Source organism: Salmo salar, chromosome ssa18, assembly GCF_905237065.1.
Source record: "Salmo salar chromosome ssa18, Ssal_v3.1, whole genome shotgun sequence".
NCBI classification, from domain to species: Eukaryota; Metazoa; Chordata; class Actinopteri; order Salmoniformes; family Salmonidae; genus Salmo; species Salmo salar.
In genome coordinates this window covers 39,257,882-39,283,678 of record NC_059459.1, presented here as the reverse complement: position 1 = coordinate 39,283,678, position 25,797 = coordinate 39,257,882, and the positions used below count along the sequence as shown (strand labels likewise).

Here is a 25,797-nt window from a genome sequence, read left to right as displayed (position 1 = left end):
CAGTTGTTTATGTTTAGGGGGCAGTCTCTCCTGTTGTTTATATTCAGGGGCAGTCTCTCCTGTTGTTTATAATCAGGGGCAGTCTCTCCTGTTGTTTATATTTAGGGGGCAGTCTCTGCTGTTGTTTATATTCAGGGGGCAGTATCTCCTGTTGTTTATATTCAGGGGGCAGTCTCTCCTGTTGTTTATAATCAGGGGCAGTCTCTCCTGTTGTTTATAATCAGGGGCAGTCTCTCCAGTTGTTTATGTTTAGGGGCTGTCTCTCCTGTTGTTTATATTCAGGGGGCAGTCTCTCCTGTTGTTTATAATCAGGTGTCAGTCTCTCTTGTTGTTTATAATCAGGGGTCAGTCTCTCCTGTTGTTTATAATCAGGGGCAGTCTCTCCTGTTGTTTATAATCAGGGGCAGTCTCTCCTGTTTATATTTAGGGGCAGTCTCTCCTGTTGTTTATATTTAGGGTGCAGTCTCTGCTGTTGTTTATAATCAGGGGCAGTCTCTCCTGTTGTTTATAATCAGGAGCAGTCTCTCCTGTTTATATTTAGGGGGCAGTCTCTCCTGTTTATATTTAGGGGGCAGTCTCTCCTGTTGTTTATATTTATGTGGCCGTCTCTCCTGTTGTTTATATTTAGGGGTAAGTCTCTCCTGTTGTTTATGTTTAGGGGGCAGTCTCTCCTGTTGTTTATATTCAGGGGGCAGTCTCTCCTGTTGTTTATAATCAGGGGTCAGTCTCTCCTGTTGTTTATAATCAGGGGCAGTCTCTCCTGTTGTTTATAATCAGGGGGCAGTCTCTCCTGTTGTTTATATTCAGTGGCAGTCTCTCCTGTTGTTTATATTCAGGAGGCAGTCTCTCCTGTTGTTTATAATCAGGGGCAGTCTCTCCTGTTGTTTATAATCAGGGGCAGTCTCTCCTGTTTATATTTAGGGGCAGTCTCTCCTGTTGTTTATATTTAGGGGGCAGTCTCTGCTGTTGTTTATAATCAGGGGCAGTCTCTCCTGTTGTTTATAATCCGGGGCAGTCTCTCCTGTTTATATTTAGGGGGCAGTCTCTCCTGTTTATATTTAGGGGGCAGTCTCTCCTGTTGTTTATATTTAGGGGGCCGTCTCTCTTGTTGTTTATATTTAGGGGTAATTCTCTCCTGTTGTTTATGTTTAGGGGCAGTCTCTCCTGTTGTTTATATTCAGGGGCAGTCTCTCCTGTTGTTTATAATCAGGTGTCAGTCTCTCCTGTTGTTTATAATCAGGGGTCAGTCTCTCCTGTTGTTTATAATCAGGGGCAGTCTCTCCTGTTGTTTATAATCAGGGGGCAGTCTCTCCTGTTGTTTATATTCTGGGGGCAGTCTCTCCTGTTGTTTATATTCAGGGGGCAGTCTCTCCTGTTGTTTATAATCAGGGGCAGTCTCTCCTGTTGTTTATATTCAGGGGGCAGTCTCTCCTGTTGTTTATAATCAGGGGCAGTCTCTCCTGTTGTTTATAATCAGGGGCAGTCTCTGCTGTTTATATTTAGGGGCAGTCTCTCCTGTTGTTTATATTTAGGGGGCAGTCTCTGCTGTTGTTTATAATCAGGGGCAGTCTCTCCTGTTGTTTATAATCAGGTGTCAGTCTCTCCTGTTGTTTATAATCAGGGGTCAGTCTCTCCTGTTGTTTATAATCAGGGGCAGTCTCTCCTGTTGTTTATAATCAGGGGCAGTATCTCCTGTTGTTTATAATCAGGGACAGTCTCTCCTGTTGTTTATAATCAGGGGCACTCTCCAGTTGTTTATGTTTAGGGGGCAGTCTCTCCTGTTGTTTATATTCAGGGGGCAGTCTCTCCTGTTGTTTATAATCAGGGGCAGTCTCTCCTGTTGTTTATATTTAGGGGGCAGTCTCTGCTGTTGTTTATATTCAGGGGGCAGTCTCTCCTGTTGTTTATATTCAGGGGGCAGTCTCTCCTGTTGTTTATAATCAGGGGCAGTCTCTCCTGTTGTTTATAATCAGGGGCAGTCTCTCCAGTTGTTTATGTTTAGGGGGCTGTCTCTCCTGTTGTTTATATTCAGGGGGCAGTCTCTCCTGTTGTTTATAATCAGGTGTCAGTCTCTCTTGTTGTTTATAATCAGGGGTCAGTCTCTCCTGTTGTTTATAATCAGGGGCAGTCTCTCCTGTTGTTTATAATCAGGGGCAGTCTCTCCTGTTTATATTTAGGGGCAGTCTCTCCTGTTGTTTATATTTAGGGTGCAGTCTCTGCTGTTGTTTATAATCAGGGGCAGTCTCTCCTGTTGTTTATAATCAGGAGCAGTCTCTCCTGTTTATATTTAGGGGGCAGTCTCTCCTGTTTATATTTAGGGGCAGTCTCTCCTGTTGTTTATATTTATGTGGCCGTCTCTCCTGTTGTTTATATTTAGGGGTAATTCTCTCCTGTTGTTTATGTTTAGGGGGCAGTCTCTCCTGTTGTTTATATTCAGGGGCAGTCTCTCCTGTTGTTTATAATCAGGGGTCAGTCTCTCCTGTTGTTTATAATCAGGGGCAGTCTCTCCTGTTGTTTATAATCAGGGGGCAGTCTCTCCTGTTGTTTATATTCAGTGGCAGTCTCTCCTGTTGTTTATATTCAGGAGGCAGTCTCTCCTGTTGTTTATAATCAGGGGCAGTCTCTCCTGTTGTTTATAATCAGGGGCAGTCTCTCCTGTTTATATTTAGGGGCAGTCTCTCCTGTTGTTTATATTTAGGGGGCAGTCTCTGCTGTTGTTTATAATCAGGGGCAGTCTCTCCTGTTGTTTATAATCCGGGGCAGTCTCTCCTGTTTATATTTAGGGGCAGTCTCTCCTGTTTATATTTAGGGGCAGTCTCTCCTGTTGTTTATATTTAGGGGCCGTCTCTCCTGTTGTTTATATTTAGGGGTAATTCTCTCCTGTTGTTTATGTTTAGGGGCAGTCTCTCCTGTTGTTTATATTCAGGGGCAGTCTCTCCTGTTGTTTATAATCAGGTGTCAGTCTCTCCTGTTGTTTATAATCAGGGGTCAGTCTCTCCTGTTGTTTATAATCAGGGGCAGTCTCTCCTGTTGTTTATAATCAGGGGGCAGTCTCTCCTGTTGTTTATATTCTGGGGGCAGTCTCTCCTGTTGTTTATATTCAGGGGGCAGTCTCTCCTGTTGTTTATAATCAGGGGCAGTCTCTCCTGTTGTTTATATTCAGGGGCAGTCTCTCCTGTTGTTTATAATCAGGGGCAGTCTCTCCTGTTGTTTATAATCAGGGGCAGTCTCTGCTGTTTATATTTAGGGGCAGTCTCTCCTGTTGTTTATATTTAGGGGGCAGTCTCTGCTGTTGTTTATAATCAGGGGCAGTCTCTCCTGTTGTTTATAATCAGGGGCAGTCTCTCCTGTTTATATTTAGGGGGCCGTCTCTCTTGTTTATATTTAGGGGTCAGTCTCTCCTGTTGTTTATATTTAGGAGCCCTCTCCTGTTGTTTATATATAGGGGTAAGTCTCTCCTGTTGTTTATATTTAGGGGGCCGCCTCTCCTGTTGTTTATAATCAGGTGTCAGTCTCTCCTGTTGTTTATAATCAGGGGTCAGTCTCTCCTGTTGTTTATAATCAGGGGCAGTCTCTCCTGTTGTTTATAATCAGGGGCAGTCTCTCCTGTTTATATTTAGGGGGCATTCTCTCCTGTTTATATTTAGGGGGCAGTCTCTCCTGTTGTTTATATTTATGTGGCCGTCTCTCCTGTTGTTTATATTTAGGGGTAAGTCTCTCCTGTTGTTTATGTTTAGGGGGCAGTCTCTCCTGTTGTTTATATTCAGTGGGCAGTCTCTCCTGTTGTTTATAATCAGGGGTCTGTCTCTCCTGTTGTTTATAATCAGGGGCAGTCTCTCCTGTTGTTTATAATCAGGGGGCAGTCTCTCCTGTTGTTTATATTCAGGGGCAGTCTCTCCTGTTGTTTATATTCAGGGGCAGTCTCTCCTGTTGTTTATAATCAGGGGCAGTCGCTCCTGTTGTTTATAATCAGGGGCAGTCTCTCCTGTTTATATTTAGGGGCAGTCTCTCCTGTTGTTTATATTTAGGGGGCAGTCTCTGCTGTTCTTTATAATCAGGGGCAGTCTCTCCTGTTGTTTATATTCAAGGGGCAGTCTCTCCTGTTGTTTATAATCAGGGGCAGTCTCTCCTGTTGTATATAATCAGGGGCAGTCTCTCCTGTTTATATTTAGGGGCAGTCTCTCCTGTTGTTTATATTTAGGGGGCAGTCTCTCCTGTTGTTTATATTTAGGGGGCCGTCTCTCCTGTTGTTTATATTTAGGGGTAAGTCTCTCCTGTTGTTTATATTTAGGGTGCCGTCTCTCCTGTTGTTTATATTTAGGGGTAAGTCTCTCCTGTTGTTTATATTTAGGGGGCAGTCTCTCCTATTGTTTATAATCAGGTGCAGTCTCTCCTGTTGTTTATAATCCGGGGCAGTCTCTCCTGTTTATATATTTAGGGGGCAGTCTCTCCTGTTTATATTTAGGGGGCAGTCTCTCCTGTTGTTTATATTTAGGGGGCCGTCTCTCCTGTTGTTTATATTTAGGGGTAATTCTCTCCTGTTGTTTATGTTTAGGGGGCAGTCTCTCCTGTTGTTTATATTCAGGTGTCAGTCTCTCCTGTTGTTTATAATCAGGGGTCAGTCTCTCCTGTTGTTTATAATCAGGGGCAATCTCTCCTGTTGTTTATAATCAGGGGGCAGTCTCTCCTGTTGTTTATATTCAGGGGGCAGTCTCTCCTGTTGTTTATATTCAGGGGGCAGTCTCTCCTGTTGTTTATAATCAGGGGCAGTCTCTCCTGTTGTTTATATTCAGGGGGCAGTCTCTCCTGTTGTTTATAATCAGGGGCAGTCTCTCCTGTTGTTTATAATCAGGGGCAGTCTCTGCTGTTTATATTTAGGGGCAGTCTCTCCTGTTGTTTATATTTAGGGGGCAGTCTCTGCTGTTGTTTATAATCAGGGGCAGTCTCTCCTGTTGTTTATAATCAGGGGCAGTCTCTCCTGTTGTTTATATTTAGGGGGCCGTCTCTCTTGTTTATATTTAGGGGCAGTCTCTCCTGTTGTTTATATTTAGGGGGCCGTCTCTCCTGTTGTTTATATTTAGGGGTAAGTCTCTCCTGTTGTTTATGTTTGGGGGGCAGTCTCTCCTGTTTATATTTAGGTGGCAGTCTCTCCTGTTGTTTATATTTAGGGGGCCGTATCTCCTGTTGTTTATATTTAGGGGTCAGTCTCTCCTTTTGTTTATATTTAGGGGGCCCTCTCCTGTTGTTTATATTTAGGGGTAAGTCTCTCCTGTTGTTTATATTTAGGGGGCCGCCTCTCCTGTTGTTTATAATCAGGTGCAGTCTCTCCTGTTGTTTATAATCCGGGGCAGTCTCTCCTGTTTATATATTTAGGGGGCAGTCTCTCCTGTTTATATTTAGGGGGCAGTCTCTCCTGTTGTTTATATTTAGGGGGCCGTCTCTCCTGTTGTTTATATTTAGGGGTAATTCTCTCCTGTTGTTTATGTTTAGGGGGCAGTCTCTCCTGTTGTTTATATTCAGGTGTCAGTCTCTCCTGTTGTTTATAATCAGGGGTCAGTCTCTCCTGTTGTTTATAATCAGGGGCAATCTCTCCTGTTGTTTATAATCAGGGGGCAGTCTCTCCTGTTGTTTATATTCAGGGGGCAGTCTCTCCTGTTGTTTATATTCAGGGGCAGTCTCTCCTGTTGTTTATAATCAGGGCAGTCTCTCCTGTTGTTTATATTCAGGGGGCAGTCTCTCCTGTTGTTTATAATCAGGGGCAGTCTCTCCTGTTGTTTATAATCAGGGGCAGTCTCTGCTGTTTATATTTAGGGGCAGTCTCTCCTGTTGTTTATATTTAGGGGGCAGTCTCTGCTGTTGTTTATAATCAGGGGCAGTCTCTCCTGTTGTTTATAATCAGGGGCAGTCTCTCCTGTTGTTTATATTTAGGGGGCCGTCTCTCTTGTTTATATTTAGGGGGCAGTCTCTCCTGTTGTTTATATTTAGGGGGCCGTCTCTCCTGTTGTTTATATTTAGGGGTAAGTCTCTCCTGTTGTTTATGTTTGGGGGCAGTCTCTCCTGTTTATATTTAGGTGGCAGTCTCTCCTGTTGTTTATATTTAGGGGCCGTATCTCCTGTTGTTTATATTTAGGGGTCAGTCTCTCCTTTTGTTTATATTTAGGGGGCCCTCTCCTGTTGTTTATATTTAGGGGTAAGTCTCTCCTGTTGTTTATATTTAGGGGGCCGCCTCTCCTGTTGTTTATAATCAGGTGTCAGTCTCTCCTGTTGTTTATAATCAGGGGTCAGTCTCTCCTGTTGTTTATAATCAGGGGCAGTCTCTCCTGTTGTTTATAATCAGGGGCAGTCTCTCCTGTTGTTTATAATCAGGGGCAGTCTCTCCTGTTGTTTATATTCAGGGGGCAGTCTCTCCTGTTGTTTATATTCAGGGGGCAGTCTCTCCTGTTGTTTATATTCAGGGGGCAGTCTCTCCTGTTGTTTATAATCAGGGGCAGTCTCTCCTTTTGTTTATAATCAGGGGCACACTCTCCTGTTTATATTTAGGGGGCAGTCTCTGCTGTTGTTTATAATCAGGTGCAGTCTCTCCTGTTTTTTATAATCAGGGGCAGTCTCTCCAGTTGTTTATGTTTAGGGGGCAGTCTGTCCTGTTGTTTATATTCAGGGGGCAGTCTCTCCTGTTGTTTATAATCAGGGGCAGTCTCTCCTGTTGTTTATAATCAGGGGCAGTCTCTCCTGTTGTTTATAATCAGGGGCAGTCTCTCCTGTTGTTTATATTCAGGGGGCAGTCTCTCCTGTTGTTTATATTCAGGGGCAGTCTCTCCTGTTGTTCATATTCAGGGGGCAGTCTCTCCTGTTGTTTATAATCAGGGGCAGTCTCTCCTGTTGTTTATAATCAGGGGCAGTCTCTCCTGTTTATATTTAGGGGGCAGTCTCTCCTGTTGTTTATATTTAGGGGGCAGTCTCTGCTGTTGTTTATAATCAGGGGGAGTCTCTCCTGTTGTTTATAATCAGGGGCAGTCTCTCCTGTTTATATTTAGGGGGCAGTCTCTCCTGTTGTTTATAATCAGGTGTCAGTCTCTCCTGTTGTTTATAATCAGGGGTCAGTCTCTCCTGTTGTTTATAATCAGGGGCAGTCTCTCCTGTTGTTTATAATCAGGGGCAGTATCTCCTGTTGTTTATAATCAGGGACAGTCTCTCCTGTTGTTTATAATCAGGGGCACTCTCCAGTTGTTTATGTTTAGGGGGCAGTCTCTCCTGTTGTTTATATTCAGGGGGCAGTCTCTCCTGTTGTTTATAATCAGGGGCAGTCTCTCCTGTTGTTTATATTTAGGGGGCAGTCTCTGCTGTTGTTTATATTCAGGGGGCAGTCTCTCCTGTTGTTTATATTCAGGGGGCAGTCTCTCCTGTTGTTTATAATCAGGGGCAGTCTCTCCAGTTGTTTATGTTTAGGGGCAGTCTCTCCTGTTGTTTATATTCAGGGGGCAGTCTCTCCTGTTGTTTATAATCAGGTGTCAGTCTCTCTTGTTGTTTATAATCAGGGGTCAGTCTCTCCTGTTGTTTATAATCAGGGGCAGTCTCTCCTGTTGTTTATAATCAGGGGCAGTCTCTCCTGTTGTTTATAATCAGGGGCAGTCTCTCCAGTTTTTTATATTTAGGGGGCAGTCTCTGCTGTTGTTTATATTCAGGGGGCAGTCTCTCCTGTTGTTTATATTCATGGGGCAGTCTCTCCTGTTGTTTATTTTCAGGGGGCAGTCTCTCCTGTTGTTTATAATAAGGGGCAGTCTCTCCTGTTGTTTATAATCAGGGGCAGTCTCTCCTGTTTATATTTAGGGAATGTCTCTCCTGTTGTTTATATTTAGGGTGCAGTCTCTGCTGTTGTTTATAATCAGGGGCAGTCTCTCCTGTTGTTTATAATCAGGAGCAGTCTCTCCTGTTTATATTTAGGGGGCAGTCTCTCCTGTTTATATTTAGGGGGCAGTCTCTCCTGTTGTTTATATTTATGTGGCCGTCTCTCCTGTTGTTTATATTTAGGGGTAAGTCTCTCCTGTTGTTTATGTTTAGGGGGCAGTCTCTCCTGTTGTTTATATTCAGGGGCAGTCTCTCCTGTTGTTTATAATCAGGGGTCAGTCTCTCCTGTTGTTTATAATCAGGGGCAGTCTCTCCTGTTGTTTATAATCAGGGGGCAGTCTCTCCTGTTGTTTATATTCAGTGGCAGTCTCTCCTGTTGTTTATATTCAGGAGGCAGTCTCTCCTGTTGTTTATAATCAGGGGCAGTCTCTCCTGTTGTTTATAATCAGGGGCAGTCTCTCCTGTTTATATTTAGGGGCAGTCTCTCCTGTTGTTTATATTTAGGGGGCAGTCTCTGCTGTTGTTTATAATCAGGGGCAGTCTCTCCTGTTGTTTATAATCCAGGGCAGTCTCTCCTGTTTATATTTAGGGGGCAGTCTCTCCTGTTTATATTTAGGGGGCAGTCTCTCCTGTTGTTTATATTTAGGGGGCCGTCTCTCCTGTTGTTTATATTTAGGGGTAATTCTCTCCTGTTGTTTATGTTTAGGGGGCAGTCTCTCCTGTTGTTTATATTCAGGGGGCAGTCTCTCCTGTTGTTTATAATCAGGTGTCAGTCTCTCCTGTTGTTTATATTCAGGGGGCAGTCTCTCCTGTTGTTTATAATCAGGGGCAGTCTCTCCTTTTGTTTATAATCAGGGGCACACTCTCCTGTTTATATTTAGGGGGCAGTCTCTGCTGTTGTTTATAATCAGGTGCAGTCTCTCCTGTTTTTTATAATCAGGGGCAGTCTCTCCAGTTGTTTATGTTTAGGGGGCAGTCTGTCCTGTTGTTTATATTCAGGGGGCAGTCTCTCCTGTTGTTTATAATCAGGGGCAGTCTCTCCTGTTGTTTATAATCAGGGGCAGTCTCTCCTGTTGTTTATAATCAGGGGCAGTCTCTCCTGTTGTTTATATTCAGGGGCAGTCTCTCCTGTTGTTTATATTCAGGGGCAGTCTCTCCTGTTGTTCATATTCAGGGGGCAGTCTCTCCTGTTGTTTATAATCAGGGGCAGTCTCTCCTGTTGTTTATAATCAGGGGCAGTCTCTCCTGTTTATATTTAGGGGGCAGTCTCTCCTGTTGTTTATATTTAGGGGCAGTCTCTGCTGTTGTTTATAATCAGGGGGAGTCTCTCCTGTTGTTTATAATCAGGGGCAGTCTCTCCTGTTTATATTTAGGGGGCAGTCTCTCCTGTTGTTTATAATCAGGTGTCAGTCTCTCCTGTTGTTTATAATCAGGGGTCAGTCTCTCCTGTTGTTTATAATCAGGGGCAGTCTCTCCTGTTGTTTATAATCAGGGGCAGTATCTCCTGTTGTTTATAATCAGGGACAGTCTCTCCTGTTGTTTATAATCAGGGGCACTCTCCAGTTGTTTATGTTTAGGGGGCAGTCTCTCCTGTTGTTTATATTCAGGGGGCAGTCTCTCCTGTTGTTTATAATCAGGGGCAGTCTCTCCTGTTGTTTATATTTAGGGGGCAGTCTCTGCTGTTGTTTATATTCAGGGGGCAGTCTCTCCTGTTGTTTATATTCAGGGGGCAGTCTCTCCTGTTGTTTATAATCAGGGGCAGTCTCTCCAGTTGTTTATGTTTAGGGGGCAGTCTCTCCTGTTGTTTATATTCAGGGGGCAGTCTCTCCTGTTGTTTATAATCAGGTGTCAGTCTCTCTTGTTGTTTATAATCAGGGGCAGTCTCTCCTGTTGTTTATAATCAGGGGCAGTCTCTCCAGTTTTTTATATTTAGGGGGCAGTCTCTGCTGTTGTTTATATTCAGGGGGCAGTCTCTCCTGTTGTTTATATTCATGGGGCAGTCTCTCCTGTTGTTTATTTTCAGGGGGCAGTCTCTCCTGTTGTTTATAATAAGGGGCAGTCTCTCCTGTTGTTTATAATCAGGGGCAGTCTCTCCTGTTTATATTTAGGGAATGTCTCTCCTGTTGTTTATATTTAGGGTGCAGTCTCTGCTGTTGTTTATAATCAGGGGCAGTCTCTCCTGTTGTTTATAATCAGGAGCAGTCTCTCCTGTTTATATTTAGGGGCAGTCTCTCCTGTTTATATTTAGGGGCAGTCTCTCCTGTTGTTTATATTTATGTGGCCGTCTCTCCTGTTGTTTATATTTAGGGGTAAGTCTCTCCTGTTGTTTATGTTTAGGGGGCAGTCTCTCCTGTTGTTTATATTCAGGGGGCAGTCTCTCCTGTTGTTTATAATCAGGGGTCAGTCTCTCCTGTTGTTTATAATCAGGGGCAGTCTCTCCTGTTGTTTATAATCAGGGGCAGTCTCTCCTGTTGTTTATATTCAGTGGCAGTCTCTCCTGTTGTTTATATTCAGGAGGCAGTCTCTCCTGTTGTTTATAATCAGGGGCAGTATCTCCTGTTGTTTATAATCAGGGGCAGTCTCTCCTGTTTATATTTAGGGGCAGTCTCTCCTGTTGTTTATATTTAGGGGGCAGTCTCTGCTGTTGTTTATAATCAGGGGCAGTCTCTCCTGTTGTTTATAATCCGGGGCAGTCTCTCCTGTTTATATTTAGGGGGCAGTCTCTCCTGTTTATATTTAGGGGGCAGTCTCTCCTGTTGTTTATATTTAGGGGGCCGTCTCTCCTGTTGTTTATATTTAGGGGTAATTCTCTCCTGTTGTTTATGTTTAGGGGGCAGTCTCTCCTGTTGTTTATATTCAGGGGGCAGTCTCTCCTGTTGTTTATAATCAGGTGTCAGTCTCTCCTGTTGTTTATAATCAGGGGTCAGTCTCTCCTGTTGTTTATAATCAGGGGCAGTCTCTCCTGTTGTTTATAATCAGGGGGCAGTCTCTCCTGTTGTTTATATTCTGGGGGCAGTCTCTCCTGTTGTTTATATTCAGGGGGCAGTCTCTCCTGTTGTTTATAATCAGGGGCAGTCTCTCCTGTTGTTTATATTCAGGGGGCAGTCTCTCCTGTTGTTTATAATCAGGGGCAGTCTCTCCTGTTGTTTATAATCAGGGGCAGTCTCTGCTGTTTATATTTAGGGGCAGTCTCTCCTGTTGTTTATATTTAGGGGGCAGTCTCTGCTGTTGTTTATAATCAGGGGCAGTCTCTCCTGTTGTTTATAATCAGGGGCAGTCTCTCCTGTTTATATTTAGGGGGCCGTCTCTCTTGTTTATATTTAGGGGTCAGTCTCTCCTGTTGTTTATATTTAGGGGGCCCTCTCCTGTTGTTTATATATAGGGGTAAGTCTCTCCTGTTGTTTATATTTAGGGGCCGCCTCTCCTGTTGTTTATAATCAGGTGTCAGTCTCTCCTGTTGTTTATAATCAGGGGTCAGTCTCTCCTGTTGTTTATAATCAGGGGCAGTCTCTCCTGTTGTTTATAATCAGGGGCAGTCTCTCCTGTTGTTTATAATTAGGGGCAGTCTCTCCTGTTGTTTATATTCAGGGGGCAGTCTCTCCTGTTGTTTATATTCAGGGGGCAGTCTCTCCTGTTGTTTATATTCAGGGGGCAGTCTCTCCTGTTGTTTATAATCAGGGACAGTCTCTCCTTTTGTTTATAATCAGGGGCAGTCTCTCCTGTTTATATTTAGGGGGCAGTCTCTGCTTTAAGTGCAGTCTCTCCTGTGTTTATAATCAGGGCAGTCTATCCTGTTGTTTATAATCAGGGGTAGTCTCTCCTGTTGTTTATAATCAGGGGCAGTCTCTCCTGTTTATATTTAGGGGGCAGTCTCTGCTGTTGTTTATAATCAGGTGCAGTCTCTCCTGTTGTTTATAATCAGGGGCAGTCTATCCTGTTGTTTATAATCAGGGGTAGTCTCTCCTGTTGTTTATAATCAGGGGCAGTCTCTCCAGTTGTTTATGTTTAGGGGGCAGTCTGTCCTGTTGTTTATATTCAGGGGGCAGTCTCTCCTGTTGTTTATAATCAGGGGCAGTCTCTCCTGTTGTTTATAATCAGGGGCAGTGTCTCCTGTTGTTTATATTTAGGGGGCAGTCTCTCCTGTTGTTTATATTCAGGGGGCAGTCTCTCCTGTTGTTTATATTCAGGGGCAGTCTCTCCTGTTGTTCATATTCAGGGGGCAGTCTCTCCTGTTGTTTATAATCAGGGGCAGTCTCTCCTGTTGTTTATAATCAGGGGCAGTCTCTCCTGTTTATATTTAGGGGCAGTCTCTCCTGTTGTTTATATTTAGGGGGCCGTCTCTGCTGTTGTTTATAATCAGGGGCAGTCTCTCCTGTTGTTTATAATCAGGGGCAGTCTCTCCTGTTTATATTTAGGGGGCAGTCTCTCCTGTTGTTTATATTTAGGGGGCCGTCTCTCCTGTTGTTTATATTTAGGGGTAATTCTCTCCTGTTGTTTATGTTTAGGGGGCAGTCTCTCCTGTTGTTTATATTCAGGGGGCAGTCTCTCCTGTTGTTTATAATCAGGTGTCAGTCTCTCCTGTTGTTTATAATCAGGGGTCAGTCTCTCCTGTTGTTTATAATCAGGGGCAGTCTCTCCTGTTGTTTATAATCAGGGGCAGTCTCTCCTGTTTATATTTAGGGGGCAGTCTCTCCTGTTGTTTATATTTAGGGGGCAGTCTCTGCTGTTGTTTATAATCAGGGGCAGTCTCTCCTGTTGTTTATAATCAGGGGCAGTCTCTCCTGTTTATATTTAGGGGGCAGTCTCTCCTCTTTATTTTTAGGGGGCAGTCTCTCCTGTTGTTTATATTTAGGGGGCCGTCTCTCCTGTTGTTTATATTTAGGGGGCCGTCTCTCCTGTTGTTTATATTTAGGGGTAAGTCTCTCCTGTTGTTTATAATCAGGGGCAGTCTCTCTTGTTTATATTTAGGGGCAGTCTCTCCTGTTTTTTATGTTTAGGGGTCAGTGAAGCATGGAAGTGCACACACACACACACAGCACACACACACACACACACACACACACACACACACACACACACACACACACACACACACACACACACACACACACACACACACACACAGAGAGAGAGAGAGCAAGAGTTTAGAATATCTATGAATAAAAACAAAACAAATAGGCAACTGTCAGAAGTTAAATTCTTTACTCTGTCAGACGTTAAATCTTTTACTCTGTCAGACGTTAAATTCTTTACTCTGTCAGACGTTAAATCCTTTACTCTGTCAGACGTTAAATCTTTTACTCTGTCAGACGTTAAATCCTTTACTCTGTCAGACGTTAAATACTTTACTCTGTCAGACGTTAAATCCTTTACTCTGTCAGACGTTAAATCCTTTACTCTGTCAGACGTTAAATCCTTTACTCTGTCAGACGTTAAATCCTTTACTCTGTCAGACGTTAAATCCTTTACTCTGTCAGACGTTAAATCCTTTACTCTGTCAGACGTTAAATCCTTTACTCTGTCAGACGTTAAATCCTTTACTCTGTTAGACGTTAAATCCTTTACTCTGTTAGACGTTAAATCCTTTACTCTGTCAGACGTTAAATCCTTTACTCTGTCAGACGTTAAATCCTTTACTCTGTCAGACGTTGAATCCTTTACTCTGTCAGACGTTAAATCCTTTACTCTGTCAGACGTTAAATCCTTTACTCTGTCAGACGTTAAATCCTTTAATCTGTCAGACGTTAAATCCTTTACTCTGTCAGATGTTAAATCCTTTACTCTGTTAGACGTTAAATCTAGATGAGTGTCTCAGTCTTTTAAAATGTTCTGCAGTCTGAACATCTGTTTTAATACTGTGGATGTTCTGCAGTCTGAACATCTGTGATAATACTGTTGATCCCAGTCTAGTAAATGTGGTTTGTTATGAAGCCTGTATTTCAAAAACAAGACCCTGATTAAATGTTCTCCTCGATTTAAAGACGGAAAAGAAGTCAGCGGTGCTAAACGTCAGAGATGCGTTTTGCAAATTTACGAGGCATGTGTTTTTATTTCCATTCAGGCTTATTTCAGTTGGAGCTGGCAACTTCCCAGATCGAGTCTTGGTGATGTCAGGTCATTTGACAGTTGATTTGTCAAATGGCAAGAGAGAAATACAGTGGTACAACATATAGAAGCTGCACCTCCATGATTAAAAGCAGAACCAGACGGGACAGCAGCCCAGTTAAATCCTTTACTTATGCCGTACTTTGGAAATTATTATTTACTTTCAGTGCTTTTATTTCAGTTTCATTTGAATTCCATTCCAATACTGCATTATGTATTTTGCTAATGTACAACACGCCCACGATAAGTGCCTGAGGGTTAATTATAGCAGAATACTGAAATGCATACAGTACGTCCTCTTCATTGTTACACTGCGTTTTCTGTCTGTTTTCATAGAGAGAGTGTAAAGCCTGGAGGAGAGGTCCCTTGCTGTTATATCCCATGGTAGTTCATGTTCACATATAGTTAACCTATAGGTTCCATAGGGCTCTGGTCAAAAGTGGTGCACTTTGTAGGGAATAGGGTGCCATTTGGGAAGTACCCAGTATTTACATGTTGACTGCAAGGGTGGTGGGTATTTATAGAGGAGCATTTTGTCATTCAATATTTATCAACATACGAACTGCATCTATTAATAGAAGAATGTATTAAAGTAAAGCAGATTATGAGGAGTTTATATTTCTAAATCCCAAACCCATCTCTCCTGTTCGGTGGCACCGTTCCATTCTGACTGAGTCTGTGTCCAAAATGGACCTCTATTCTCTATTTATAGTGCAGTTCTACTAACCGGGGCTCATAGGGCGCTGGTCAAAAGTAGCACACTACATAGGGACTATAGTGTGCTATTTGGGTCGCAAACTGATTATACAACAAGACAACCAACAGCACATTGTCAATCTGATAGTGTGCGAGTGGTGTACTGAAGACCTGTCTGTTCCCAGCGGGGTGTGGGTTCTCTCCTCTCTCATCTCTCCTCTCTCTGTCAGTCCGTTTGTCACCAGCTGATTTCCACACGCTATGACCTGGTCCTGTATGACTCAGTTGGTAGAACAAGGCGTTTGCAACGGCATGGTTGTGTGTTCGATTCCCGGTGGGGGGGGAAACCAATATATAAAATGCACGTACACGATCTCTGTAAGTGGCTTTGGATGAAAACGTCTGCTAAATTCGATATATTACGCCCTGAATGCAGCCAGAGACAGACGTCTCGCTGCTCCATGATGATATCAGGCTCTCCTCTGGTCTTTGAGAGCGTGAAGATGACTTTATGACAACGTGATCCATAGAAGTAGAATCAGAATAGAAAATAGATGGTATTGATCTATGATGGGGTGTTCTGTCGTCTCAAGGCCTCCTCTCATCTCAGACTTTCATCAATAGCTGCTGCTATCTCCTCAGAAGAATAATCTTTCGGATCAGGGACTCTCGACTACTTTCATAGGGTGCGTCCGAAATCTCACCCTATTCCCTATATAGTGCACTATATTTGACAGGAGCCCTATGGGTCATGGTTAAAAGTAGTGCACTATATAGGGAATAGGTTGCCACTTGGAATGCAGAAACACTCCCGTCACTGTGACAGTCAGTCTTTCATAGGTAGTCCTATTAGCCTGACGTGGGAGTTGTGTTAAATTGGGTCAATCAGATCACACAGCGGTGGTATTCATGATCCTTGAAGAGACCTCCTACAGAGCACAGAGTAGTCTCAGTGGAATTAAGGAGATTAACAACACATGCCAAATGGTACCCTATTCTCTATATATAGGGCCCTATAGTCCCCTGGTCAAACATAGTGCACTCTGGGTAAAGAATGCCATTTGGGATGCGGAACTAAGCCTGTTCATGGTTCTCTATGGTGTAGTCAGCAGGCTGTTTTCACACCAAGCCCTAAACGCTGGACTGGAGCTTTTTCTGAATGAGCATAATAAACGTGTCCCGGCTGTAATCTGGTATTACTGATATCCACTCTTGAGCTTTTTTCATTGTTCTGCATTGCTTTTGCTGTCTGTGAATAGTGTGAAATAATTGGATGGCTGATAATTGAATGTGGGGGTATAAATGTGAATGTGGGGGTATAACAATGTATTGTTATACCCCCACATTAAAACATATTACAATTTAACACATACTATAGAATTCTGCAGTAAACTGTAATATACTATAGAATACTATATAGTATTGTCACGCCCTGACCAGGTGCGTCCGGTGGACATGCCCAGCACATGCCGTGCTAGGATGGGCATCCAGCCAGGACGAGTGGCTAAACCGGCTCCACGCTTCAGTTCACCAGTGCGTGTTCACAGTCCTGTCTGGCCCGTCCCTGCTCCCGCACCAAGTCAGTGGTGCGTGTCCCCAGTCCGGCCCGGCCCGTCCCTGCTCCCCGCACCAAGTCAGTGGTGCGTGTCCCCAGTCCGGCCCGGCCTGTTCCTGCTCCCCGCACCAAGCCAGTGGTGCGTGTTCCCAGTCCGGCCCAGCCCGTCCCTGCTCCCCGCACCAAGTCAGTGGTGCGTGTCCCCAGTCCGGCCCGGCCCGGCCCGTTCCTGCTCCCCGCACCAAGCCCACGGTGCGTGTCCACAGTCCTGTCCGGCCCGTCCCTGTTCCCCGCACCAAGTCAGTGGTGCGTGTCCCCAGTCCGGCCCGGCCCGTTCCTGCTCCCCGCACCAAGCCAGTGGTGCGTGTTCCCAGTCCGGCCCGGCCCGTTCCTGCTGCCTGCACCAAGCCAGTGGTGCATGTTCCCAGTCCGGCACGGCCCGTGTCCGGTCCACCGGTGCCCAATCCTGTTCCGGTCGACGGCTCCGCTCCAGAGCCTGAGTATGCCGCTCCACAGTGGTCCAGTCCGGGCCAGAGGGGTAGGGCTAAGGTGGAGGCGGGGGAAAGAACACGCCCGGGGCCAGAGCCTCCCCCCCCCTAATAGACTTAAGTTTGGTGCGCCGGGAGTACGCACCGTTGGGGGGGGGGGGTACTGTCACGCCCTGACCAGGTGAACTCGGGTATTTTGGGTCAGGGTGTGTCATGCTGGGTATTTTTCCTTGGTTTGTTGTCTATGTTAGCGTTATAGCCTTGTGTTAGATCTATGTGGGTTATTTCTATGTTGGGTTCTGTCGATTCCCAATCAGAGACAGCTGTCGCTAGTTGTCTCTGATTGGGATCACATTGAAGTTCCTCTTTCCCCCACGCTGTTTGTGGGGTGTTGTCTCTTTGATTTTGAGAAGCTAACGTATCGGCATTTTCTTGATTTTGTGTACGTGTTTATTTCAGTGTAAAAGAATAAAAATGTGTTCGCTCCCAGCTGCGTTTTGGTCCGCTTCCTCGTCACCCGACGACGATCGTTACAAGTATCCCTCGATCATGTGTAGTACTTACTATAAAATGTTGCAGTATACTGTAGAATACTATGGTAAATACTACAGTAGTGTCCGCAAAAAGACTACAGTCCTCAAAAACATTACCCTTTTTTTTTAACTATAGTAAATACTACAGTATTTAATTTACATACAACCTGCCCATTCCCTTCCCCCATAATGCAGTTTGTGCCATCCATAAGTGAGAAACCTACATGTCAAGTACAGACCATATAATATGTTACCTACAGGTTCTAGAAAAGAGCAGAATCTCTGTCCTCTCCATTCAGACCCCAGTCCTGCCTACCTACAGGGTGAAACTAAATATTAGGACAGTGTTCTTAATGTTTTTTACCCTCAGTGATAAGGACAGAATATATTGAATGGGGTATAATTTGACACTCAGACATTCCATTGAACATACCGTATCCCAGACCTTGAATGCATGGCTGTTTTATTCCTATTGTGGGTTGATTGCTTAGCAGTCCACACACCACTTTAAACAATTATACAACATTAGCAAACTTCGTACAATTTAATGTTTTGATTGTTGTCATGAAGTTGAAATATGTTGACTTTTGTGGAAACATTTTGTATCTCCACGTTGTTGTTGCTGGGTTTTTGTAGTGATTGTTATAAAATTCCTAATTTGCATTATACATGTCTGTTCCAGCCTTTTGACAACAGACAAAAAGAAACAAAATACATATTCATAAAAGACAGGCAGACAAGCAGCTGGATTAACTGAGCTCGGGTAATTTTCATCAACCCTTGGCTAATTCCAAACACAATTAACCTTTCCAAACAAACTGCACTTATCAGGGAGAATTCAGCAGGCAGACGGGATGGGTGGAATATAAAAGAGACCACATGGTGCGTTTTGCAAAATGAACCTGAAGCTGTGTTGACATTTGTACAAAAAAAAAAAAATGTTTTAAATGATCTGCTTTGAAAGAAACTCTGCAATCAATATGTTGTCGTTATTGTAAATAATAATAATAATAATTTATTCTAAATGACTTGCCTGGTTAAATAAAGGAAAAATACAAATCTACTGTAGATAATGGAGTTGATGTGATGCAGTATCTTTAGTTATAATCAGTTATAAAGGTAAGTTAACTTAATGAGTTGTCTCAACTTGGCATACAGATGGATTGCTACCACGCTGTTTCTGATACAGTTTTGAATATGTTTGATTTTTATTTATTTTATTTATTATAATCGCCATTATCTGAGGCCAACGACGACAGCTAGTTTTACTGGGGTCTGACACATCACCCAAAAGACATTACAGACAAAACACTTTGGAATTGACATACATTTAAAACATGGACGTGCACTGTGTGTGTGTCTATCAATGTTTTGTCTCAAACATAATGTCTGTTAACAAGGCAACTGCCCTATCCTACATAGACCTGGCCTGACTAGATCTGAGCCAGTAGATATGAGTCAGTAGATATGAGCCAGTAGATATGAGCCAGTGGATATGAGCCAGTAGATCTGAGCCAGTAGATCTGAGCCAGTAGATATGAGCCAGTAGATATGAGCCAGTAGATCTGAGCCAGTAGATATGAGCCAGTAGTTCTGAGCCAGTAGATATGAGCCAGTAGTTATGAGCCAGTAGTTCTGAGCCAGTCAATATGAGCCAGTCGATATGAGCCAGTCGATATGAGCCAGTAGTTGAAACACAAAGTGTGCATACTAATTAGCACTATTTTCCCTTTGTACCCTGGTCTAAAGTAGTGAACTACAGTATCTCACAAAAGTGAGTACACCCCTCACATTTTTGTAAATATTTGAGTATATCTTTTCATGTGATAACACTGAAGAAATAACACTTTGCTACAATGTAAAGTAGTGAGTGTACAGCTTGTATAACAGTGTACATTTGCTGTCCCCTCAAAATAACTCAACACACAGCCATTAATGTCTAAACCGCTGGCAACAAAAGTGAGTACACCCCTAAGTGAAAATATCCAAATTGGGCCCAAAGTGTCAATATTTTGTGTGGCCACGATCATTTTCCAGCACTGCCTTAACCCTCTTGGGCATGGCGTTCACCAGAGCTTCACAGGTTGCCACTGGAGTCCTCTTCCATGCCGACATCACGGAGCTGGTGGATGTTAGAGACCTTGCACTCCTCCACCTTCCGTTTGAGGATGCCCCACAGATGCTCAATAGGGTTTAGGTCTGGAGACATGCTTGGCCAGTCCATCACCTTTACCCTCAGCTTCTTTAGCAAGGCAGTGGTCGTCTTGGAGGTGTGTTTGGGGTCGTTATCATGTTGGAATACTGCCCTGCGGCCCAGTCTCCGAAGGGAGGGGATCATGCTCTGCTTCAGTATGTCACAGTACATGTTGGCTTTCATGGTTCCCTCAATGAACTGTAGCTCCCCAGTGCCGGCAGCACTCATGCAGCCCCAGACCATGACACTCCCACCACCATGCTTGACTGTAGGCAAGACACACTTGTTTTTGTACTCCTCACCTGGTTGCCGCCACACACGCTTGACACCATCTGAACCAAATAAGTTTATCTTGGTCTCATCAGACCACAGGACATGGTTCCAGGAATCCATGTCCTTAGTCTGCTTGTCTTCAGCAAACTGTTTGCGGGCTTTCTTGTGCATCATCTTTAGAAGAGGCTTCCTTCTGGGACGACAGCCATGCAGACCAATTTGATGCAGTGTGCGGCGTATGGTCTGAGCACTGACAGGCCGACCCCCACCCTTTCAACCTCTGCAGCAATGCTGGCAGCACTCATACGTCTATTTCCCAAAGACAACCTCTGGATATGACGCTGAGCACGTGCACTCAACTTCTTTGGTCGACCATGGCGAGGCCTGTTCTGAGTTGAACCTGTCCTGTTAAGCCGCTGTATGTTCTTGGCCACCGTGCTGCAGCTCAGTTTCAGGGTCTTGGCAATCTTCTTATAGCCCAGGCCATCTTTATGTAGAGCAACAATTCTTTTTTTCAGATCCTCAGAGAGTTCTTTGCCATGAGGAGCCATGTCGAACTTCCAGTGACCAGTCAGTATGAGGGAGTGTGAGAGCGATGACACCAAATGTAACACACCTGCTCCCCATTCACACCTGAGACCTTATAACACTAACGAGTCACATGACACTGGGGAGGGAAAATGGCTAATTGGGCCCAATTTAGGGGTGTACTCACTTTTGTTGCCAGCGGTTTAGACATTAATGGCTGTGTGTTGAGTTATTTTGAGGGGACAGCAAATTTACACTGTTATACAAGCTGTACACTCACTACTTTACATTGTAGCAAAGTGTCATTTCTTCAGTGTTGCCACATGAAAAGATGTACTCAAATATTTACAAAAATGTGAGGGGTGTACTCACTTTTGTGAGATACTGTATAAAGGTATAAGGTGCTCTTTGGGATAAATCCAGGGTGCTAGAGAGTTAACTGATGTGACCACTCCACCGGCTGTCCCAGGAGCTTCACACACAGTGCCAGCCGACTGGGTTTCATGTAGTGGGGCTGCCTTTGTGCCGACTCACTGCCCAAGCCCATCCCTTACCAGTAGCCTGGTCCCAGATCTGTCTGTTTGTGTGTTTCTGTCTGGATAACTCCTATGGTTATTGTCACGCCATGTACAACCGAGGGTCCCGTGCAACCTGGGGCCTAACCCATGAGATCCTAACCCTAACCCTGTAACTAACCCTGTCCCTGTTGTTTGACCTACAGGATATGTCTGGTAACTAACCCTGTCCCTGTTGTTTGACCTACAGGATATGTCTGGTAACTAACCCTGTCCCTGTTGTTTGACCTACAGGATATGTCTGGTAACTAACCCTGTCCCTGTTGTTTGACCTACAGGATAGGTCTGGTAACTAACCCTGTCCCTGTTGTTTGACCTACAGGATAGGTCTGGTAACTAACCCTGTCCCTGTTGTTTGACCTACAGGATATGTCTGGTAACTAACCCTGTCCCTGTTGTTTGACCTACAGGATCCACTGCCACCTGGGAGGGCCTGATGGGACCCATGCTGCCAGCCGAGTTTGCCCGGATGACATCACTGTCAGCGCCAGGTGTTGCTCTCATGACTGGAGACTGGAGACCCCACTCAACATCAGGTTAGGCCCTGTCAATCAATCAATCAATCAATCAATCAATCAATCATCAGGTTGGATATGTCAGTCAGTCAATCGATCAATTCGTCTATCAATTAATACACCGTTTCATGTTTTTAACCATACTGTATATTCATGTATTTATGAAAATATTGTACCGCATAATACATTCGTAGAGGCTCATTTTGTATTCATCAGACTGAATAGTTGGTGCTACACTCTGTGAAGAATATATTTGACCATAACACAACCCTTGAACTTCTCAAAATATGTCATCATTGTAATAAACGTTCCTCTGTCTTAGAGTAAGAGAACAGACCTACTGTACCGCTGGCTTCATATCATTGTAATAAACGTTCCTCCTGTTACAGTAAGAGAACAGACCTACTGTACCGTGAGCTTCATATCATTGTAATAAACGTACCTCCTGTTACAGTAGGAGAACAGACCTACTGTACCGTGAGCTTCATATGCCTTTATATCTTTGTTTCAGGGAGGTTGTCATCTCAACATCAAAATGCTTTTATGTATCTTTCATCATTCCTCATGTCTGGATAAAGGCTGAACCAATCTGTCCATCATTGATTTAAAGTGTACCATGTAAAGAGATGAAATGTATCACTGTGATGTGACAGACAGCACCTCCTTCATTCCGGGGTGGCAGGTAGCCTAGTGGTTAGAGCAGGTAGTCTAGTGGTTAGAGCAGGTAGCCTAGTGGTTAGAGCCAGGTAGCCTAGTGGTTAGAGCAGGTAGTCTAGTGGTTAGAGCAGGTAGCCTAGTGGTTAGAGCAGGTAGCCTAGTGGTTAGAGCCAGGTAGCCTAGTGGTTAGAGCAGGTAGTCTAGTGGTTAGAGCAGGTAGCCTAGTGGTTAGAGCAGGTAGCCTAGTGGTTAGAGCAGGTAGCCTAGTGGTTAGAGCAGGTAGCCTAGTGGTTAGAGCAGGTAGCCTAGTGGTTAGAGCCAGGTAGCCTAGTGGTTAGAGCACGTAGCCTAGTGGTTAGAGCAGGTAGCCTAGTGGTTAGAGCAGGTAGCCTAGTGGTTAGAGCCAGGTAGTCTAGTGGTTAGAGCCAGGTAGCCTAGTGGTTAGAGCAGGTAGCCTAGTGGTTAGAGCAGGTAGCCTAGTGGTTAGAGCCAGGTAGCCTAGTGGTTAGATCCAGGTAGCCTAGTGGTTAGAGCAGGTAGCCAAAAGGTTGCTAGATCGAATCGCAGAGCTGACAAGGTAAAATTCTGTTGTTCTGCACCTCAACAAGGCAGTTAACCCACTGTTCCTAGGCTGTCATTGAAAATAAGAATTTGTTCTTAACTGCCTTGCCTAGTTAAATAAAGGTAAAATAAAAATAATAATAAATATCCATAGCTCTGTGTTGTGACAGACGGCACCTCCTTCAGTCCACTCACAGTCAAATAAACATATCTCCCATGAGTACATACATCTCCCATGAGTACTGTAGAAATAGGTTGTGTGTGTGTGTCTCAGACTAGTAAGATATCAGATCATCTCAGTATACATTATTACATCTGTTTGTTCATCATCTACAATCCTTGAGTGCAACATTTTAACATTTTAACATGTTTGAGCAAGTGGAAAGTGCTGTAACACACATTTTATTTTCCATACACACACACACACACACACACACACACACACACACACACACACACACACACACACACACACACACACACACACACACACACACACACACACCAACATCAACAACAACAACAACTCCCAGTTCACGGAAGAAAGGAAGGACTCATGGAAGCATATTTTGGTGCCAATAGCTTTAATATTTCCCAGGCTTCCTCTTGTCATCTCTCTTCATCTTGATGTCAGCTTCACTTGACTGCCTTCTGAAAGCCACAGGAGAATTATCCATCTCAGACGGGAAACTAGGGCTTTGTTTCCTACCAAGCTGAGATGAGGGAGCATTTGTATTTTTGAAGAGATCCTAACGTTATACACTCTTTCTATGACACAGACTGACCAGGTGAATCCAGGTGAACGCTATAATCCCTTATTCGATGTCACTTATTGATGTCAAATCCACTTCCAATCAGTGTAGATGAAGGGGAGGAGACAGGTTAAAGAAGGATTTTTACACCTTGAGACAATTGAGACATGGAATGGGCAAGAACAAATATTTAAGTGCCTTTGAATGGGGTACGGTAGTAGGTTACAGGCGCACCGGGTTTGAGTCACAGGAGGTTGGTGGAACCTTAATTGGGGAGGACGGGCTCATGGTAATGGCTGGAGCGGAATTGGTGGAATGATATCCTACACATGGTTTCTATGTGTTTGATGCCATTTCATTTGAACCGTTCAAGCCATTATTCGGAGCCGTCCTCCCTTCAGCAGCCTCCTCTGGTTTGAGTGTGTCAAGAACTACAACGCTGCTGAGTTTTTCACACTCAAAAGACATGCCACCACCCAAAGGACACTAGGGTGGCTGGAGTCTCTACCCGCCTCTACCAGGCGGTGTCAGAGGAAGGCCCTAAAAGACTCCAGCCACCCTAGTCATAGACTGTTCTCTCTGCTACCGCACAGCAAGCGGTACCGGAGCACCAAGTCTAGGTCCAAGAAGGCTTCTAAACAGCTTCTACCCCCAAGCCATAAGACTCCTGAACATATAATCAAATGGCTACCCAGACTATTTGCATTGCCCCCCCCCCCCTTTTACACCGCTGCTACTCTCTGTTGTTATCATCTCTGCATAGTCACTTTAATAACTCCACCTACATGTACATATTACCTCGACTAACCGGTGCCCCCGCACATTGACTCTGTACCAGTATCCCCCTGTATATAATCTCGCTATTGTTATTTTACTGCTGTTCTTTAATTATTTGTTACTTTTATTTCTTATTCTTATGTTTTTTTTTACTGCATTGTTGGTTAGGGGCTCGTAAGCATTTCACTTCGCATGTGACTAATAACATTTGATTTGATTTGATCCAGCCAACTTGACACAAGTGAGGGAAGCATTGGAGTCATCACGGGCCAACATCCCTGTGGAATGCTTTTGAGAGTCTTGTAGAGTCCATGCACCGATGAATTGAAGCAGTTCTGAAGGCAAAAGGGGGTGCAACTCAATATTAGGAACAGTGTATGCTCTTACCATAGACATCTTTATGTTGCATATCTCTATGCTCGTACTATAGATCACTCTATACTGCATATATCTATGCTCGTACTATAGATCACTCTAAACTACATATCTCTATGCTCATACTATAGATCACTCTAAGCTGCATATCTCTATGCTCGTACTATAGATAACTCTATACTGCATATATCTGTGCTCGTACTATAGATAACTCTATACTGCATATATCTATGCTCGTACTATAGATCACTCTAAACTGCATATCTCTATGCTCGTACTATAGATAACTCTATACTGCATATTAATTTGTTAGTCTCATTCCTTACTATGTTTAGTGTTTAGTAAATATTGACACAACTGGAACACGGGTAGTGGCAGAATCCAATTTGTTCACCTTTTAGACTACCCATTGTGTATTTTCCTTCATTATAGCTCTCCTCTGTGTGTGTGTGTGTGTGTGTGTGTGTGTGTGTGTGTGTGTGTGTGTGTGTGTGTGTGTGTGTGTGTGTGTGTGTGTGTGCGCACGCACGCGACTCCTAATTAGATTGCAGAGAACTGGTATTGATTTTGCTATTGTGCCCTATCAATATTCACACCGCCATCAGGCTGCAATAAATATCCCTGATTTGTTATGTCCCAGCTGCAGTACATTCAATAACATATCTGTGTAAGATATTAACATCAGTTCAACATTACCGCTGTATCCCTGAAAGGAATGTAGAAGATATGAACATCAGTTCAACATTACCGCTGTATCCCTGAAAGGAATGTAGAAGATTCTAACATCAGTTCAACATTACCGCTGTATCCCTGAAAGGAATGTAGAAGATACTAACATCAGGTTAACATTGTACAGTCATGCCCAAAAGTTTTGAGAATGACATAAATATACATTTTCACAAAGTCTGCTGCCTCAGTTTGTATGATGGCAATTTGCATATACTCCAGAATGTTATGAAGAGTGATCAGATGAATTGCAATTAATTGCAAAGTCCCTTTTTGCCCTGCAAATGAACTGAATCCCCAAAAACATTTCCACTGCATTTCAGCCCTGCCACAAAAGGACCAGCTGACATCATGTCAGTGATTCTCTCGTTAACACAGGTGTGCTTCAAAAGGAGGGTGGTGCTTGGAATCATTGTTCTTCCTCTGTCAACCATGGTTACCTGCATGGAAACACGTGCCGTCATCATTGCTTTGCACAAAAAGGGCTTCACAGGCAAGGATATTGCTGCCAGTAAGATTGCACCTAAATCAACCATTTATCGGATCATCAAGAACTTCAAGGAGAGCGGTTCAATTGTTGTGAAGAAGGCTTCAGGGCTCTATTCCAACAAAGAGAGTAGTGTGTGTGTGTGTGTGTGTGTG

At 43.9% G+C, this 25,797-nt stretch overlaps 1 protein-coding gene across 1 annotated transcript in view; it reads left to right on the top strand.

Moving 5' to 3' along the window:
- LOC106577380 (transcription elongation regulator 1-like protein) overlaps positions 1-25,797 on the top strand; it is a 231,532-nt gene that overhangs the window by 187,166 nt on the left and 18,569 nt on the right. The window contains exon 6 of the mRNA XM_045701115.1: positions 21,203-21,328. Coding sequence (XP_045557071.1) covers positions 21,203-21,328 — 126 coding nt within the window. The remainder of the gene's footprint in view (positions 1-21,202; positions 21,329-25,797) is intronic.